The sequence below is a fragment of the Melanerpes formicivorus genome, unplaced genomic scaffold (assembly GCF_026170545.1).
Source record: "Melanerpes formicivorus ecotype bairdi unplaced genomic scaffold, bMelFor1.0.p_v2 SCAF_5, whole genome shotgun sequence".
Classification (NCBI taxonomy): domain Eukaryota; kingdom Metazoa; phylum Chordata; class Aves; order Piciformes; family Picidae; genus Melanerpes; species Melanerpes formicivorus.
Window position 1 is genome coordinate 6244461 of NW_027142357.1, and position 16221 is coordinate 6260681.

Genomic DNA, 16221 nt, shown 5'->3' on the forward strand with positions numbered 1-16221 from the left:
AAGCTGATGATAGGCATCATTGATGCTTTTATGCTTCTGAGGACAGTGAGCTGTGTGAGTACCTAGCTAAAAAAAAACAAACACAAAACCCTGAAGAAGACAGTATTTATTTTTCTGTAATATCAAAATGTATTCTAAACATCACAGCAGTCCCTTCTACTGTTCATTTTGCATGTACTGTCAACAGCTAGTCTTTTTTAATGCCTGAGTGCAGTGGTAACTTGAATTTCCTAAACATGCAAGTGGCACCGGATAATTCTGACACCTTGCAGAAGAATTAAGGATTATGCATTCAATCAGCGCATGTTTGAATGGGTAGGAAGAAAACCATCAACATATGTTTGATTTGTGTCCTAGTTCATTCTGAGATCAAAGCTTGTGCTTTAACGATTGCCTGATCTAATCCAAGATGGAAGTAAATTACTCTTGCCTCATGAAATGCATCATCGATTAATCACAGAACCATTTTGGTTGGAAAAGGCCTTTAAGACCATTGAGCCCAACCATTCCCTAACTCTACCAAGGCTGGTGCTAAACTATGTCCCTCAACACCACATCTCTGCCTCTTTGAAACACCTCCAGCAATGGGGATTCAACCACCACCCTGGGGACCCTTCCTGTGATGAATTTTCTTCTGCTATCCAACTTAAATCTCCCCCGGGGCGACTTGAGGCCCTTTCCTCTCATCCTGTCGCTTGTTACTAGGGAGAAGAGACCAACATCCACCTCACTTCAGGGAGTTGTAGAGGGTAAGAATGTCTCTCCTCAGCCTCCTTTGCTCCATAAATATTATAAATCTGGTAATTTTGTTTCCGATTTCAATCAATTCCTCCCTTAAATATGCTAAAGCCCACAGAGGGCTGTGCTTCTATAATTAATGTTTTCAGGAATGAAATAAGCTGACTTCATGGCATTCATGTAACAATTCAGTCCCTCCATCTTCCTTTATCTGTAAAGTAACAGCAATAATCACTCATCTATTAGGGGACAGAAAAAATAACCAGACTGCCTTCTAACCACAGTTTTTAGCATTAAAATTGTACATAAGGTCCAGCTAATTTGCATCTAGGTAACAAATGAAAATTAAGTTTACATTTGACACACATTCAATTCTTTTAGGAGCAACTGCAAAAAAAGAGAGAAATTTAAGTGCAATCTTGATGTAAGTACAAGCCTAAAGAGTATTCCTACTTGGAGCTCAGAGGAAATTCCATTGAGGGTATGCATTCACTGCATTGTGGGGAGCTTGCTACAGAAATGTGCTGCCAGCACTCTTGGCCTACTGGACAGAGTATCAGCAGTGGTCAGTGCCTGGGATTGCTGTTGATGCAACACCTAAGATCTGGCCATCTGCAAAAGAATTTCTTTGCTCCTAGCATACAGAAGGATTTCTTGGAAAACCCTTGAGTGCTACACAGCAGCCTGCAGAATGTAGAGAGAGCATAATCAGCATGCTGGTTTCCAAGGTTTGCATTATGCTTCAGGGGCAGCACTTGGGCAGGAGCCAAGTTAAACTGCAGAAAATAAAAATGTTTGATAGCTCCCCAGTTCTTTGTTTTCCAGGCATCTGTAACATTTAACTTTAATCACAGAATCATTGAATTGTCAGGGTTAGAAGGGACATCAAGGATTATCCAGTTCCAACCCCCCTGCCATGGGCAGGGACACCTCACACTAGATCAGGTTGCTCGGAGTCCCACCCAGCCTGGCCTTAAAAACTTCCAGGGATGGGGCTTCTACCACCTCTCTGGGCAACCTGTCTCACCACCCTCATACTGAAGACGTTCTTCCTAACATCCAGTATGAATCTGCACACTTCTATTTTTCCTCCATTCTCCCTAGTCCTACCACAACCCGACAGCCTAAAAAGTCCCTCACCAGCTCTCCTGCAGGCTCCCTTCAGATACTGAAAGGCCACAATAAGGTGGCCTTCTCCTCTCCAGACTGAATAACCCAAACTCTCTCAGTCTGTCTCCATAGGAGAGGTGCTCCAGTACGCCTAACTTTGCATTTAAAGCATACACCATGCATTCTGAGTACAGCCAGTGTTCTTTAGCATAATGTTGCCATAGCTAACTAGTCATCCGCAGTCATACCTGCTAGACATGTACCATATGCACTGGTCTAATTCTTCTCTCTTACAACTGAGCTCCTAAATAAACTGCCTTCTGAGTTGAACAGATGCTCAAACCAAGTCTTTAAAATAATTTGCTTATTACTTCAAAATATCTAAAGACTAATATACTTTATGTTCTAATGAAAGCTGTTGCTCTCAGAATGGGACTTGTCAATACACACAGAAACTGAAGCCAGTTTCTGTCCCCGTGGCTGTACCCCCGTGTTCTGTATTCCCCATGCTCTCTGTGTTCTAGAACCGTGTTCCCAAGTGCTTTTATTCATGTTGTGAAGTCTGTTTGCTGCCTGGTTTAAAAAACAGAGTGCTTGTTGTGGTCACAGTGATGGAAACGCTCCATAGAGTGTATTTCCCCAGCATGTCTAATATAAAATAAGTAACATACCCCTGTTGCCTGGCATGACTGTGACTGGACATACATCTCCTGCTTCCCAGGTCACCTAGAGATGTATATGAGGAATGCTCAGTGGCACACTCAGTACCCTCAGTACTAACCATTGCCTTGTCTGCGTTTGTGCCCAGGTCATACGCCAGCCCTGGCTTGCGCTCCTAACAAAGACGTGGCTGACTGCCTGGCACTCATTTTGGCTACCATGATGCCTTTTTCTCCTTCCAGTTCAGTGACGGCTTTCAACTTCGTTTGTTTTAAAAAAGACAATTTGGCCAGGACACATCTCTGCGATGGCTCCAGTATGGGCAGCATTAACTCTTACAATAAGTCCTTGAGTAATAACTTAGGAACAGAGGATGGGTACAATGAAAACGATTCAGATTCTGAAACCTTTTGACTATTTGGTATTCAAAAACCTTTTGTTCGTTATGATTTCGTTTTGGCTTTATTTTTGTCTCATTAAGCAGCTTAAATCCCACGGCTACATTCTTAACTATTACCCTTGACAAGTAGGTATGGGGAGATCTGTAGTGTTGATGAGAATCAAGTTTAAATAACAAAGTTAGAGGGATTTACTGGAATGTATTAACATTCTGCAGCTTTTCAGCTTCCTGATGTTTTCTGTAGGCCCTAAGTGCCCCTGTGGAAAGTCTCTACCTCTTATTTTAAGTAGGGGGGAAAAAAGTTGTTGTTTTTTTTTTTTTTTCTTTTTCTTTTTTTTTTTTCTTTTTTGACAGCACAACTAAACAGGGAACTGTTTGTAAAAAGTGTTTAGCTGTACCTTTATTACACAAACACATTACCGCTGTAGCCTTCGTAGACTCGAGCATCACCCCTTTCCTATGTTTGTCTGTTTCCTGCTTCCAGGGGCTCTGTTAATTAGATCACTTTTTTGTTGCTGTTACACAAACCAAAGGTAAAGTTGTAAATCTTAAGCTGCCTGTACTACTTTTCTACAGTCAATGAAACCCGTTACATACTGTGTGTGTTAAGCACTTAAAAGTACAGAAGGCACTTTTTACAGCACTTAGTTGCAGCACAGAATTAGAAAAATATAGTTATTAACTCTTAAGGCCAAATTCTGCTTGTCTCACCATATATTCCCAGGGACATTAGTGGAACCACTTGTGTAAAATGAAAAATCACATGGCCCTTATTTATTGTTGTTATTGTTATTTTAATTCAGCACAAACATGTATGGTTTATTTGCACTACAGAGTCAGGGTCATTAGATGTTTCTGTCACCTGAGCCATTAATCATAATTCTTATATCATACAAAAATAACACCGGGTGTAGACGGAGGTGTATGTAAAAGTTTATAACAACTTGCCAACTTAAATGGATTTTTTTTTCCCTTTTCTATGCTTCAATAACTTATTTTTACTGTAAACAGTATCGAATTTTAAAATACTTTTGCCAGTATTTGTATTAACAGAGCAAAGGTAGAGCAATGAAAGCCTAACACCCAAAGCTGAAACACCAAACACCAGGAAACCTGGCTGTGTACCATGCAGGGGATTGGAGAGCCATGCTAAAAAAGCCTGTTGTCACCAGCTTTTACAGCACTGTCAGCTTTGCCAACATGTTTACTCCTTCTGCCAAAGCTTCTAGGTCAAATGGACCACGACCCTCCTCTGCAACAGATGTACAAAAGGAAGAATGAAACTCTCTAAACAAAACCAAACAAATCAGCAAACAAAAAAAGCTCTCGTGAATTAACCAGCTGTACCAAGAGGACCAAAATGCTTCGGTAATGAAATGGAAGACTTTGCTACTTTTTTCTTTTTTTTTCTTCAAATGTGAGTGACATGAGGAAGTATTTTTTTTCTACACCATAAAAACTGTTGAGGTAATGAGTAGTCTCGAATGAATTTTACATTTTGTGACGCAGGTTTCAAATCAACATTTGTAACTGAGGATGTGTTGACCACAGGTTTTGGGTTTCTTTGGGGTTTTCTGGACTAAAGACGACGTTCTTATAATTTTAATGTAAATGTGTTGATATTTATTTGAAATTAAACAAATACCAAGATAAAAATAACTAACTATGGCTTGTTCTCCTAGTTAGCATTCGTGCGTGCTGTTTGGCACGGTGCGAAACAAAATGTGAATCTAGGCAGGACTGATGGCCTGAGTAGAAAAAGGAAAGGCCACGGAGGGTGCCCATCTTGGTGAATGGAACGTGAAGATAAATTCTGGTGAAAAGCAGATAGCAAACCACCTTCCCTCATTTAAAAGTGTAAGAAAGGGATCCAAGTCTTTGGTAGGCAAGTGAGAGAAGACTCTACAGCTACAGCAAAGAGGGGAAGAGATAGTGTAGCATGGAGTTGGTGTTGGAAGTTCCTGCGAGCCTGCATCTGTGCTGGGAGAAGGAGAAGAGCTTCCTCAGTGCACGCTTTCAGCAGGGTAAATGAGTGGTTTAGCTGCAGTTTTTAGCCACATTCCACTGAAGTGATTAAAAAAAAATCTATTGGCAGACTCCAGTTCTTACCTTAGGGAAAAATATGTATATATTAAGTTCATATTGCCTTGCTCAAATTAAATAGTTTCCTTGAACATTGGGTAGAATTGAATATTGTTTGAGCGAACATCAGGTGAAGTTAAATACTGTTTCCTCAGACTCTGGGCAACATTAAATATTGTTTCCTTGAACATGAGTAAATTTCCAGAGATTACAACAGCCAACCACAAATGATAAGAGTCTCTAAAGATAAACATTTCTTCTCCCTCAGCTCTCTAGTTTCTGCAGTGGAGTGACAGAGCACCTGCCAGTCTGCTTTTCTCCTCAGAAACAGCACCCAAAAACATTTTTACAATTGATTTTTCTCCACATTTATTACTTTTAAAAGTTGCAGAATAGCAATAACCACCTTGAAGCACAAGAGGAGAAATGAGCTGTTAAAGCTTTCAGTGGTGTCTGCTCAGAAATGAATAAAATCCCTAATTTTTTATTATTTTTTTTTAATGTGGAATAATGGCATTGGAAAGCAGTGCGTAGGAAATGGCTGCTCTCTGTCAGGATCAACCTTTCAATCTTGTTCTAACCAGGGATGTAGGATTAGTTATGCCTCACCCTGAAATACAGAAAGTCAGGCTGTCCTGCGTGAAGGCGCTTCACTGGGAGAAAACCAGTCCCCTTTACAAAGAGGATGTCCTATTTTTTAAGAAGGTGTTTAAAAACTTTCAGTATTTTCACTTGCTACCATACAGAGTTAGTGAAAATATTTCTGAGTTACTTACAACACCTCCTAACTCTGATAATTCTCTAGCACAACTGCTGCCTCTTATGATGTATACATAACATCACAGAAGCATATGGGATTATTGAATTACTTCGAGCCTTTTAGGAGCCAAACCTAAACTTCACTAATTAAACTTTCTTGTAAACTAGCAGTGACCTAAGTTATGCAAGATTCCAAAACTCATTGAAACAGTTGATTTGTTACCATATCTAAGGGCATTGATTTGAGTATGCTGTGTTTAGGAAGAACACTGCCATGAGCAAGGCACTTGGAAGTACTCATCCTGTCCCCCATCTCATGTGGGTTAGAAGAACCCCTTTTTATTTCCTTTTTGTGTAGCCTAATACATTAATCTGTAGTATAATTTATCATGTGTAATTTAGGGCAGGTATTTGAGCATGGGAATAATTTTACTCTTGTGAATAATCACCTTGCCTTTCTGCAGACTTTGTACAAGAGTAGAGTTAATCATACAGAATTGTTGCACTTAACCCTGGATCCTGCAGTTTACAGTTTGAGGACAACTTCTGTGTCCACACCAAGCAAAGGGTATTTGGGAAGGGTGTACCGGCAGGATGCCAGGATCCTTTCATCCTGTATTCTAACCACAGCTGCAGGAGGAATCCATAGAGGGATGGGGTCCCAGGTCTCTCTCATAAATACCAAGTTGCAACCTCTGGACTGCCTGAAATTGCTGTGAAATAGCTCAGGGGAATTCTGTTCATCGCTACTTAAAAGGGCACCATAATGTGTTTGGTACTTAACTCGCAGTGAGTAACTGCCGGATGACTGAATTAGAGCAAACATATGAACTGAATTGTTTATTCATTGTACTGTTGAGAAACTTGGTTCTGTATCTTGAGGATGATTGGGAAAAAAAGTGGTTTTTTTATTCTTAGTCATGTAAGAAATATTAGAGTGCCTTTTTATATTTGTGTATGATGGAAATGTTTTGTGAAACTTGTCTTCCCCCCCCGTCCCATTTGAGTGTTATAAAAGCAATATATTACCAGTAAATTTTAATTTCAGACCTTCTTTGAATGTATAAAGTGTTTCTTCTTTTCGTATGTTCTAGCTGCATTGAAATGAAAATGAATATGCTAAATTTCTATAAGAATAACGTCTAATTTTTGCAGTGCTGAAAATGCTTTCTTATCACACACAAAAAAAAGGCAAACCTTAGGTCAGTGTTATAGGAAAGGAAGTTTTAAAACTAGTGACAATCTGAGTGTGTGTATAAAATCTTATTTTATGCGTTTCTTATGCAGTGATCTACATATTAAAGCCAATATCTTATGTTTTGTAGGTTTTGTCTCATATTTTATGCTTTAGCATGTGCAATATATCTTTACAAACCATGGTGATGCGGATCTGGTGCCAGTGTTATATTTTGCATAACATTTGTAATAAACAGATATAAAATACTGTTTGATGGTTTCAGTGGGGTTTTGGCAGTATTGTTTGCTTCTGTAAATTGAAGTCTAAGGACTTGGGTAAATATCACATGTGAAACGAGGGGAAAAAGTCTTAATTTGGGTGAATGACTTGGAGTTCAAGGCCAGTCTTCTCAAGCACAGTTTAGTAAGTTTTTCAACTACTGAATGCTGTATTGTCATGAAGAACCCTAACTGTAAAGTACTCTTGCAATGCATTCAGATGGTTATTTTTACAAATAAAAATGGTACTAATACTGTTGGAAGACTGAGTAAATTTTTCTTTCTTTTAAAAGCATGGGGTGGGGGGGGGAAGTTACGTTTTTAGCACTGAAGATGGTGAAAATGCAACTGTGTGGATTTCTACTTTGTACCTACCTCCTCTGTAGCTACCCCTTGTCTAAACTCGACTACTGCTGGGATTGTTTCCTCTGTGGGTTGAAAGAAAAAAAAAAAAGATTATTTTTATGTGGTCAGTTATTTAATTTTACCATTAGTTTTCACTGCTGAGCAACACTGAGAGTCATGGATGGGCTCGTAGTCCCAGATAGAAAAAGATAGTAAAACGTAGCACGTTGTTCAGAGTGCTTTATTAAAGCAAACAAAACACACCCCCACACGCAAAACCAAACCAACCGACCCCCAAAACAACTACTTTGCCTGCGTCTTTCACGTGTGTAATGCTTGAAGTTTGTAATGGCTGTTCTGGCTACACTGCTAGCAGGCCAGGAGCCGTAGAAGCCCCTTGCCTATTGTCGGCAAGGCAAAAACCGGCACGTCCGCCCCCCGGCTGCGGAGGCCGGGCACGGCTCCGGCTCGGCTTCTCGCGGCGCCCCAGCCCTTGCCAGCTGGGGTAAACCTCCGCACACCAACACCCAGGGGACGTTTTGCAGCCCGCCCGTGCCGACGGGCCGGCGCGCGCTGAGGGGAGCGCGAAGGAGGGCCTCGGGCCTCAGCTGCTGCAAGCCCGCGCACCGGAGCGGCAGCGCGACAACTTGACCTCCCAATCATGGCGGAAACATACCTTGCCCCCACAGACTACTGGCTGGGGAACCTGGTGGGTAGGTTCCTGACCTGCTGGTAACGGCTCCCACCCCTGTAACATGGCGGACGGACCCTCCCGTGCCCGGCGGACCGGCGGGCAGCCACCCGCCAGCCCTCCCTAACATGGCGGCCACCCTCACAGCGAGCTGAGGCCAGGTTGTGGTGCCAGGCCGCGCGCCTCCCCGCCCCGCCTCCCGGGCGGTGCCGCTTCCCGCCCCGCCGTGCCTGTGTACGGCGAGAGCTGGCGGAGGGAAGAGGGCTCCGCACCTAGGCACGGCGGGGCGCGATGGGGAGGGTGAGACGGCGACTGCCCGCCTTGGCGGCGCTTTTTTACGGGGTGCTGGCGGCGCTGGTGCTACTGGGGGTGCGGGACGTGTTGTTCTTCTACGAGGAGAACCGGTGCAGCATGACCTATATGTACGAGTACCCCGAGTACCTGGTGAGTGCGGCGGCGGGGCGAGGCGCTGAGGGAGCGGGCGGCGGTGTAACAGGTGGGAGTCCGCCCGTCCTGGGGCCCCGCTCTGCTGGGGGGCCCTTGGGGCGTCCCTGTCCGCATCGCCGCGGCCGGGAGCGGCTTGTTTGAGGCGGAGCCCTTCAGTGGCGTCCCTCCTTTGCCCTGCCTGTGGCAGTGAAGCAGCCTTGGACGCGCTCAGCCGCGGGAGATCCACCGCACAGGCGGCTCTTGATTGCTCCCGTAACTTTGCTGTTAGCGAACTTGCCGCTTCCCGAGGCGGCCTCTGCAGAACCGGGCAAAAGTGGATTTGGCTTCTCGGAGAGGTGCATTTGTCTGCGTTGGCTGCGTCGTGTAATGGTGCACCGTGGGTAGCTGCAGAAGGCAAAAGGTGTTTACCTGCAAAGCAGCGAGGTGTCTTGTTCTGCTACCTGTACAAAAGAGAAATGAATAGAAAAGCTTGCCATTTTCTAACCTGTAAATGCCTGTTAGTTACTTGTATTCCAGGTAAAACTGGTCAAAAGCTGCTCCTTTTGCAAAGGAAGAGGCTGGGCCAGGTCTTCTGACAGCGAATCACAGCAACACTGGTGCCCAGGAGCTGAGGACTTGTACTTCCTGCTCTTTTTTTTTTTGGTCAATGTAGGGAGTGTGAAGCAGCTAATATGACCAAAAAAGTGAATAACAGATGTAGATGAGTCTATTTCTCAAGCGAGTGAACATCACCACAAAGTTTTCTCAGCATATCCGACAATGTATGGGAGAACTTTTGAGACTATCTGAAGTTCCTCTTGATTTGCTAATGAAGCCTTGTAGAAACCTGTTTGAAAATCTCCCATTGAGAGGACTGCTGATGGAACTGTTGTTTTCCAAAGGCAGGATTATAGCTCAATAGTAGGAAAATGTAAACGTGAGGTTCCCTGTGTTCTTGGCTAATGCTGCATGCAGTTGTTAGAAAAGAATATGTCTTTTTAATTGCAGCTCTTGCTACGGGATTTTCTGTCCTGTTGCCACAGTATCACAGTACTTTAGAGGTTGGAAGGGACCTCCAAAGATCATCAGGTCCAAAAGCCAAAAGCAGGATCACCTAGGGTAGTCCACACAGGAATGCATCCATCCAGTCAGGTTTTGAATGTGTCCAGAGAGGGAGACTCCACAACCTCTCTGGGCAGCCTGTTCCAGTGCTCAGTCACCCTCACTAAAGAAGTTTCTCCTCACGTTGAGGTGAAATCTCCTATTACAAGCATCCCAAAGCATAATTTGTTGGCTCCTAAACATTCATTTAGTGCTATTTAAGTTATATATTCTGTTCAGAAGTAGGTTGCGAGCAGTCTTGCAACCATAGCACCTAAATTGGTAATGAAGCAGAAAGTTAATTTTTGGAGCTATTAACCTTCATTTCCTAACCTTGACATAGCTGTGTTAGCCTACAAGAGAGAACTTGTGTGATGTTCCTGACGGTTGCCTGAGGTTCTCATGTGCCATCACACATCTGTGTTTGCTCATTCTGTCAGGGCTTAATTCTAAGTGTCTTTAGGCAAGCCTTGTTCTGTGAAGAGATGGAAGGTTTGAAGGTAATAAGGAGGTGCCGGTCACAGCTGGGAGTATTACCTCTTAGGATTTCTGTTCCCTGTGAATAATCACTTTTACTGTGTGGAAAACAGTACTTTTGAAGAGTGAAAAAACCTAGTGGTTTGTCTGGGTTTGCTAAGGCAGGTACTTTTTAAGTAATAAAATAATAAAAAGCATTTTTACAAATATATTAACACTAAAGAGAAGGGTAGGAAGAACCTGCACTCCTTATTGGACCTGGAGGGGAACACTGTGACTGAAGATGAGGAAAAGGCTGAGGTCCTGAACACCTTCTTTGCCTCAATTTTTAGCAGCAAGGCAGAAGGAGTTCAGGACGAGTGGCCTCCTGAGCTGGGCGATGGGGTCGGGGAGCAGTGTAATGCCCCGGAAATCCATGAGGAATTGGTTTGGAACCTGCTGAGCCACTTGGACTCTCACAAGTCCATGGGACCGGATGGGATCCATCCTAGAGTGCTGAGAGAGCTGGCAGATGAGCTGGCCAAGCCGCTTTCCATCATTTTCCTCCAGTCCTGGCTCACAGGTGAGGTCCCAGATGACTGGAAACTGGCCAGTGTGGTCCCCATCCACAAGAAGGGTCGGATGGAGGAACCTGGAAACTACAGGCCGGTCAGCCTGACCTCAGTGCCAGGGAAAGTGATGGAGCAGATTATCCTGGCGGCAATAACTGCGCACCTGAAGGATGGCCAAGGGCTCAGGTCCAGCCAACATGGATTTAGGAAGGGCAGATCCTGCCTCTCCAACCTGATCTCTTTCTATGATCAGGTGACCCATCTGGTGGATGTGGGGAGGCCTGTGGATGTGGTCTACCTGGACTTCAGCAAGGCCTTTGACACTGTCCCCCACAGCAAACTGCTGACTAAGCTGTCAGCCCGTGGCTTGGACCACTACACTCTGTGCTGGGTTAGGAACTGGCTGGAGGGCCGGGCTCAGAGAGTGGTGGTGAACGGTGCCACATCCAGCTGGTGGCCAGTCACCAGTGGTGTCCCCAAGGGATCAGTGCTGGGCCCCATCCTCTTTAACATCTTCATTGACGATCTGGATGAGGGGATTGAGTCAGTCATCAGTAAATTTGCAGATGACACCAAGTTGGGAGCAGATGTTGGTCAGTTAGAGGGTAGAAAGGCTCTGCAGAGGGACCTCGACCGACTGGTCAGATGGGCAGAGTCCAATGGGATGGCATTCAACAAGTCCAAGTGCTGGGTGCTGCACTTTGGCTCCGGCAATCCCATGCAGAGCTACAGGCTGGGGTCGGAGTGGCTGGAGAGCTCCCAAACAGAGAGGGATGTGAGGGTGGTGACTGACAGCCTCCTAAACATGAGCCAGCAGTGTGCCCAGGTGGCCAAGAGGGCCAATGGCATCCTGGCCTGCATTAGGAATAGTGTGGCCAGCAGGAGCAGGGAAGTCATTGTGCCCCTGTACTCTGCTTTGGTTAGGCTGCACCTTGAGTCCTGTGTCCAGTTCTGGGCCCCTCAGTTTAAGAAGGACATTGAGACACTTGAACGTGCCCAGAGAAGGGCAACAAGGCTGGGGAGAGGCCTTGAGCACAAGGTCTATGGGGAGAGGCTGAGGGAGCTGGGATTGTTTAGCCTGGAGAAGAGGAGGCTCAGGGGTGACCTCATTGCTCTCTACAACTACCTGAAGGGTGGTTGTAGCCAGGAAGGGGTTGGTCTCTTCTCCCAGGCAACCAGCACCAGAACAGGGGGACACAGTCTCAAGCTGCGCCAGGGGAGGTTTAGGCTCGAGGTGAGGAAAAGTTCTTCACAGATAGAGTTGTTAGGCATTGGAATGGGGTGCCCAGGGAAGTGGTGGAGTCGCCATCCCTGGAGGTGTTCATGAGGGGATTGGACGTGGCACTTGGTGCCATGATCTAGTCATGGGTCTGTGTTGACAGGTTGGACTCGATGATCCTCGAGGTGTCTTCCAACCTTTGTGATACTGTGATACTGTGATTGTGAGCAGGGCTGCTGAAGTTTTATGTCTTTGTAGTGCTGGCATTGGTAGGAAAACACAAGGCAGGAATTTCATGTGAAAGTTACCTGTCCTCCCTTCTGGATTGGGTGTCCCATTACAAAACAAATAACTATTTGAGCAAATAAACACAAGTTTTGTTTATTTTGTGTCTCACAGTGTGAGTTAGCTCAGAGTCTAGCTAATTCTAAGTAAAGGCATCAGTTTGGATTTTTGTTTAGAATCCTTTTTTGTTAGTCTAACCGCCTGTAATCTTAACTGCAGAGCTCAGTATTTGAATTTATTTGCCCTTGTCCTGTTCAGCTAAGCTTGGCAATAGATTGGTCAGTTTGTAGGACTTTTCCACATAAGCCTCACTTCTTTGGGAAGTAGGGGAAAAATGGAGCCTGCATTGGCATTGTCAAAAGTTGCTGTAGCTCATTGCAACAAATTCTATAAGCAGTGCCTTGGGAATTCAGTGTTTAAAACCACTGTAATGGAACAAAACCATCTCTTATCTTTTGGAGTTACACCTTGCCATTTTGTTACATTATTTGAGCACTGTGATTCACCACAAACCAACAGTATTTTGGTAGCACAGTTTGCATGGCCTGTGGGGTTTTTGCATTCAACACTGTCCTAAAGAAGGGCAGCTTGTTCATTCTATGTTCTGTAAAAGGTTTTTGAAGAGACAATAAACCAGGAAGACGATGTGGAACTTATCTGCCAGCAAGTCATATTAACATGTCTTGATGGCACTCTTAGTAATGAAAATGGATTGAGTGCTATTGGGGTGTTTTTCATGGAATTTTGAAAGCCTGTAGAAAAGGAGCAGTAGAAAGGAATCAGAAAAGGACAGAGAGGTCATAGAATCATAGAATTGTCAGGATTGGAAGGGACCTCTAGGATAATCTAGTTCAAACTCCCCTGCCATGGGCAGGGACACCTCACACTAGATCAGGGTGCTCAGAGCCACATCTAGCCTGGCCTTAAAAACCTCCAGGGATGGGCCTTCTACCACCTCCCTGGGCAGCCTGTTCTAGTGTCTCACCACCCTCATGAGACACTGTGGAGGTCAGTGGAGTTGGAAAAGTAAGATAATGGAGGAAGGATAAAGGTAAAGGATGGTCTGAAGACATAATCCCGTAACCTTTAAGCTTAACCTTTTTTTTTTGTTTTTCACAATGAAGGAATTAAACACTGTAATATGTGTATTCTGTTCTACAATATTAAAATAATACTTATATATCCTAGAATATAAATTGAAAAAACATGTATCAAACATGATAAGAAGAGGTTGCAAATAATCAATATGGCAAACAATTTAAAGGCTAAGGGAGAATGGAAATAATTTTTAGCTGAGAAGAAACAGAGAACAGCAGAAGGGAAAGTGTATATATGAGCAGGGGATTAAAGCTAAATCACCTTTAGATGCAGTTGAGAGAAACACCTGAAGTACCTGAAATAGAGAAGGTTCTATGTTGAGAATGCATTTAAGAGGTTTCAGAGAAGATTTATTGTGGAAAACTGAGTTTAGTGTTCACCGTATTCTTGGTTGCAACAATCTCAATGAAGTATTTCAGGGGAATGGAGTACCTCTGCTAGAGGGCAGACTGAGGGAGCTGGGGTTGTTCAGTCTGAGGAAGAGAAGGCTCTGGGGAAACCTAATAGCAGCCTTCCAGTTCCTGAAGGGGGCTACAAGAAGGCTGTAGAGGAACTGTTTCCAAAGGCCTGCAGTCATAGGACAAGAGGAAATGGTTTGAAATGAGAGAAGAATAGATTTAGATTGGATGTTAGGAACAGGTTCTTTACAATGAGGGTAGTTGAGCACTGGAGGAGGTTGCCCAGAGAGGTAGTTGAGGCCCCATGTCTGGAGGTTTCAAGGTGAGGCTCTGGGCACCCTGATCTAGTTGAGTATGTCCCTGCTTACTTCAGGGGGGTTGGACCAGATGACCTTTAGAGGTCCCTTCCAACCCAGGTGATTCTATGATTCTATAATCTGGTTTCTTCTTAACTTCTGCAACAGAAAATAAAATTGCCTAAGAAAACAGCCAGAAGATACCCAGCATATGAGCTCTATCTCTATGGGGAAGGCAGCTATGCTGAAGAAAACAAAAATCTCCTGTTAACAGGAATTCCAGTTCTCTTTCTCCCTGGGAATGCTGGCAGTTACAAACAAGGTAAGTGTTTAGCTAAGTTATGTTACAAACAGCTCTCACATTTTGCGTTAGTGTCAAGAAATTTTCTGTAGTGTTTTTTACTTTAGTATCATCTTCTCACTTTACACATCCCCTGGTTTTGTTTTCCAGATTATGCCTCCTTAGGCTTCCAGGCTGCAAATGAAAAGAGTAGTTTTAAAGCATTTTTATTTCTAATTGTAAATACTGAAATTAGTAGTTTGAAGGACATGAAGTGCTGTGTTTGTTTATTCAAATAATCTGGTATTCCTTCCAGGCTGAGTTTGTCAGATCATTATCAATACAGACTAGGGGATGAGGTGATAAAAAGCAGCCATGTGTGGACATGAGCAGACAGTGTGAGCTTGCAGCCCAGAAGGCCAACGGCATCCTGGGCTGCATCAAAAGATGTGTGGCCAGCAGGTCAAGAGAGGTGATTTTGCCGCTTTGCTCTGGTGAGACCTCACCTGGAGTACTGCATCCAGGTTCCTCAATACAGGAAGGACATGGACCTGGTGGAGTGGGTCCAGAGGAGGGCCACAAAAATGATCAGGGGGTTGGAGCTATGAAGGCAGGCCCAGGGAGCTGGGGTTGTTCAGCCCGAAGAAGAGAAGACTCCAGAGAGACCTAATAGACGCCTTCCAGTACCTGAAGTGGGCCTAGAAGAAAAATGGAGAGAGGCTGTTTTAATACCTGCAGTGATAGGACAAGGGGAAATAGCTTCAAACTAGAAAAGAGCAGATTTAAATGGGTGTTAGGAACAAGTTATTTACAATTAGGCTAGTGGAACACTGAAACAAGTTGCCCAGGGAGGTGGTTGAGGCCTCATCTCTGAAGACATTCAAACTGAGGCTTGACAGGGCTCTGGGCAGCCTGATCTAGTTGGGGAAGTCCCTGCTGAATGCAGAGTAGGTTTGACTAGATGACCTTTGGAGGTCCCTCCTAACCCAGATCATTCTATGATTATTTTTGTTTTCTAAAGTATACTTTGAAACTGGTAGTTTCTTAAGATGTTAGCAAAAAATCACCAACCCTGATCTTTCACTGTAATAATTTTTCCTTACATTTGCATGAAATTTGATTCAAGTCTCTGATTCCAGAGAACCTTTTCAAAGTCCTTTTCTTTGAGAACATGCTTACTTTGCTTATGAAAGGAAAATATTCCACCAACTCATGCTCTCAGAAAACCCATCCAGACTTGCAGGCACAATAACATCCAAAGAAGATTACAAGCATAATGATGATGAGAGGTGCTGTATGGACTTCTGTAATTATTCATGAAGTATCACAGGTCTGGGAATTAATGCTCTCTCTAAAAGCACAGCAGCAATACATCAGTGTGAGGGAAATAGAATGGTACTTTGGGGCATGTTAGGAATTGCAGGAAGACTGAAACTAGGTGAGTGGAAGTTCTGCATGCTGTGGATAAAATATGCTACTTAAGAGCAGTGAATACTGAAATATTTATTCTTTGAGACATTCACAGAATTGCTGAACATTAGGGGTTGGAAGGAACCACAAAAGATCATCCAGTCCAACCCCGCTGCCAGAGCAGGATCACCTAGGACTTTTCAAACCATTTTTAGGATGTCCTTACTGCTTATAAGCTTTAGATAGAATTGGTGAAATGATTGATAAAATAGCTCCTTGGGTGTTTGAGCATGTAAAATATTTCATAAAGACCATTTTCCCATGTCATGAGCTTTGCTTAAATTCCTTTGATACGTTAATTTCTTTAACAGACTTTTCCAGGAAGGAGGTTCCTGCAGGCTGTATGTCTCTGGAACTGTTTCACTCCAAAGGAATCTTGA

General features: G+C 43.9%; 2 protein-coding genes across 6 annotated transcripts in view; both read left to right on the forward strand.

Moving 5' to 3' along the window:
• Positions 1 to 7529, forward strand: part of ANKRD44 (ankyrin repeat domain 44) — a 164377-nt gene extending 156848 nt beyond the window's left edge. Inside the window, exons 31-32 of one of the 3 annotated variants that reach the window (XM_068137965.1) lie at positions 2657 to 2824; positions 4131 to 7529. In XM_068137965.1, the coding sequence (XP_067994066.1) occupies positions 2657 to 2824; positions 4131 to 4189 (227 nt within the window). In that variant the 3' untranslated portion in view covers positions 4190 to 7529. Of the gene's footprint in view, positions 1 to 2656; positions 3258 to 4130 lie in introns of those variants that run through there. The other 2 variants (XM_068137966.1, XM_068137964.1) reach the window with 2 other exon arrangements.
• Positions 7530 to 8475: 946 nt separating this feature from the next.
• PGAP1 (post-GPI attachment to proteins inositol deacylase 1) overlaps positions 8476 to 16221 on the forward strand; it is a 41328-nt gene continuing 33582 nt past the window's right edge. For 2 of the 3 annotated variants that reach the window (XM_068137967.1, XM_068137968.1), the window contains exons 1-2: positions 8476 to 8684; positions 14260 to 14413. In XM_068137967.1, coding sequence (XP_067994068.1) covers positions 8532 to 8684; positions 14260 to 14413 — 307 coding nt within the window. In that variant the 5' untranslated portion in view covers positions 8476 to 8531. Of the gene's footprint in view, positions 8685 to 14259; positions 14414 to 16221 lie in introns of those variants that run through there. The other variant, XM_068137969.1, reaches the window with a different exon arrangement.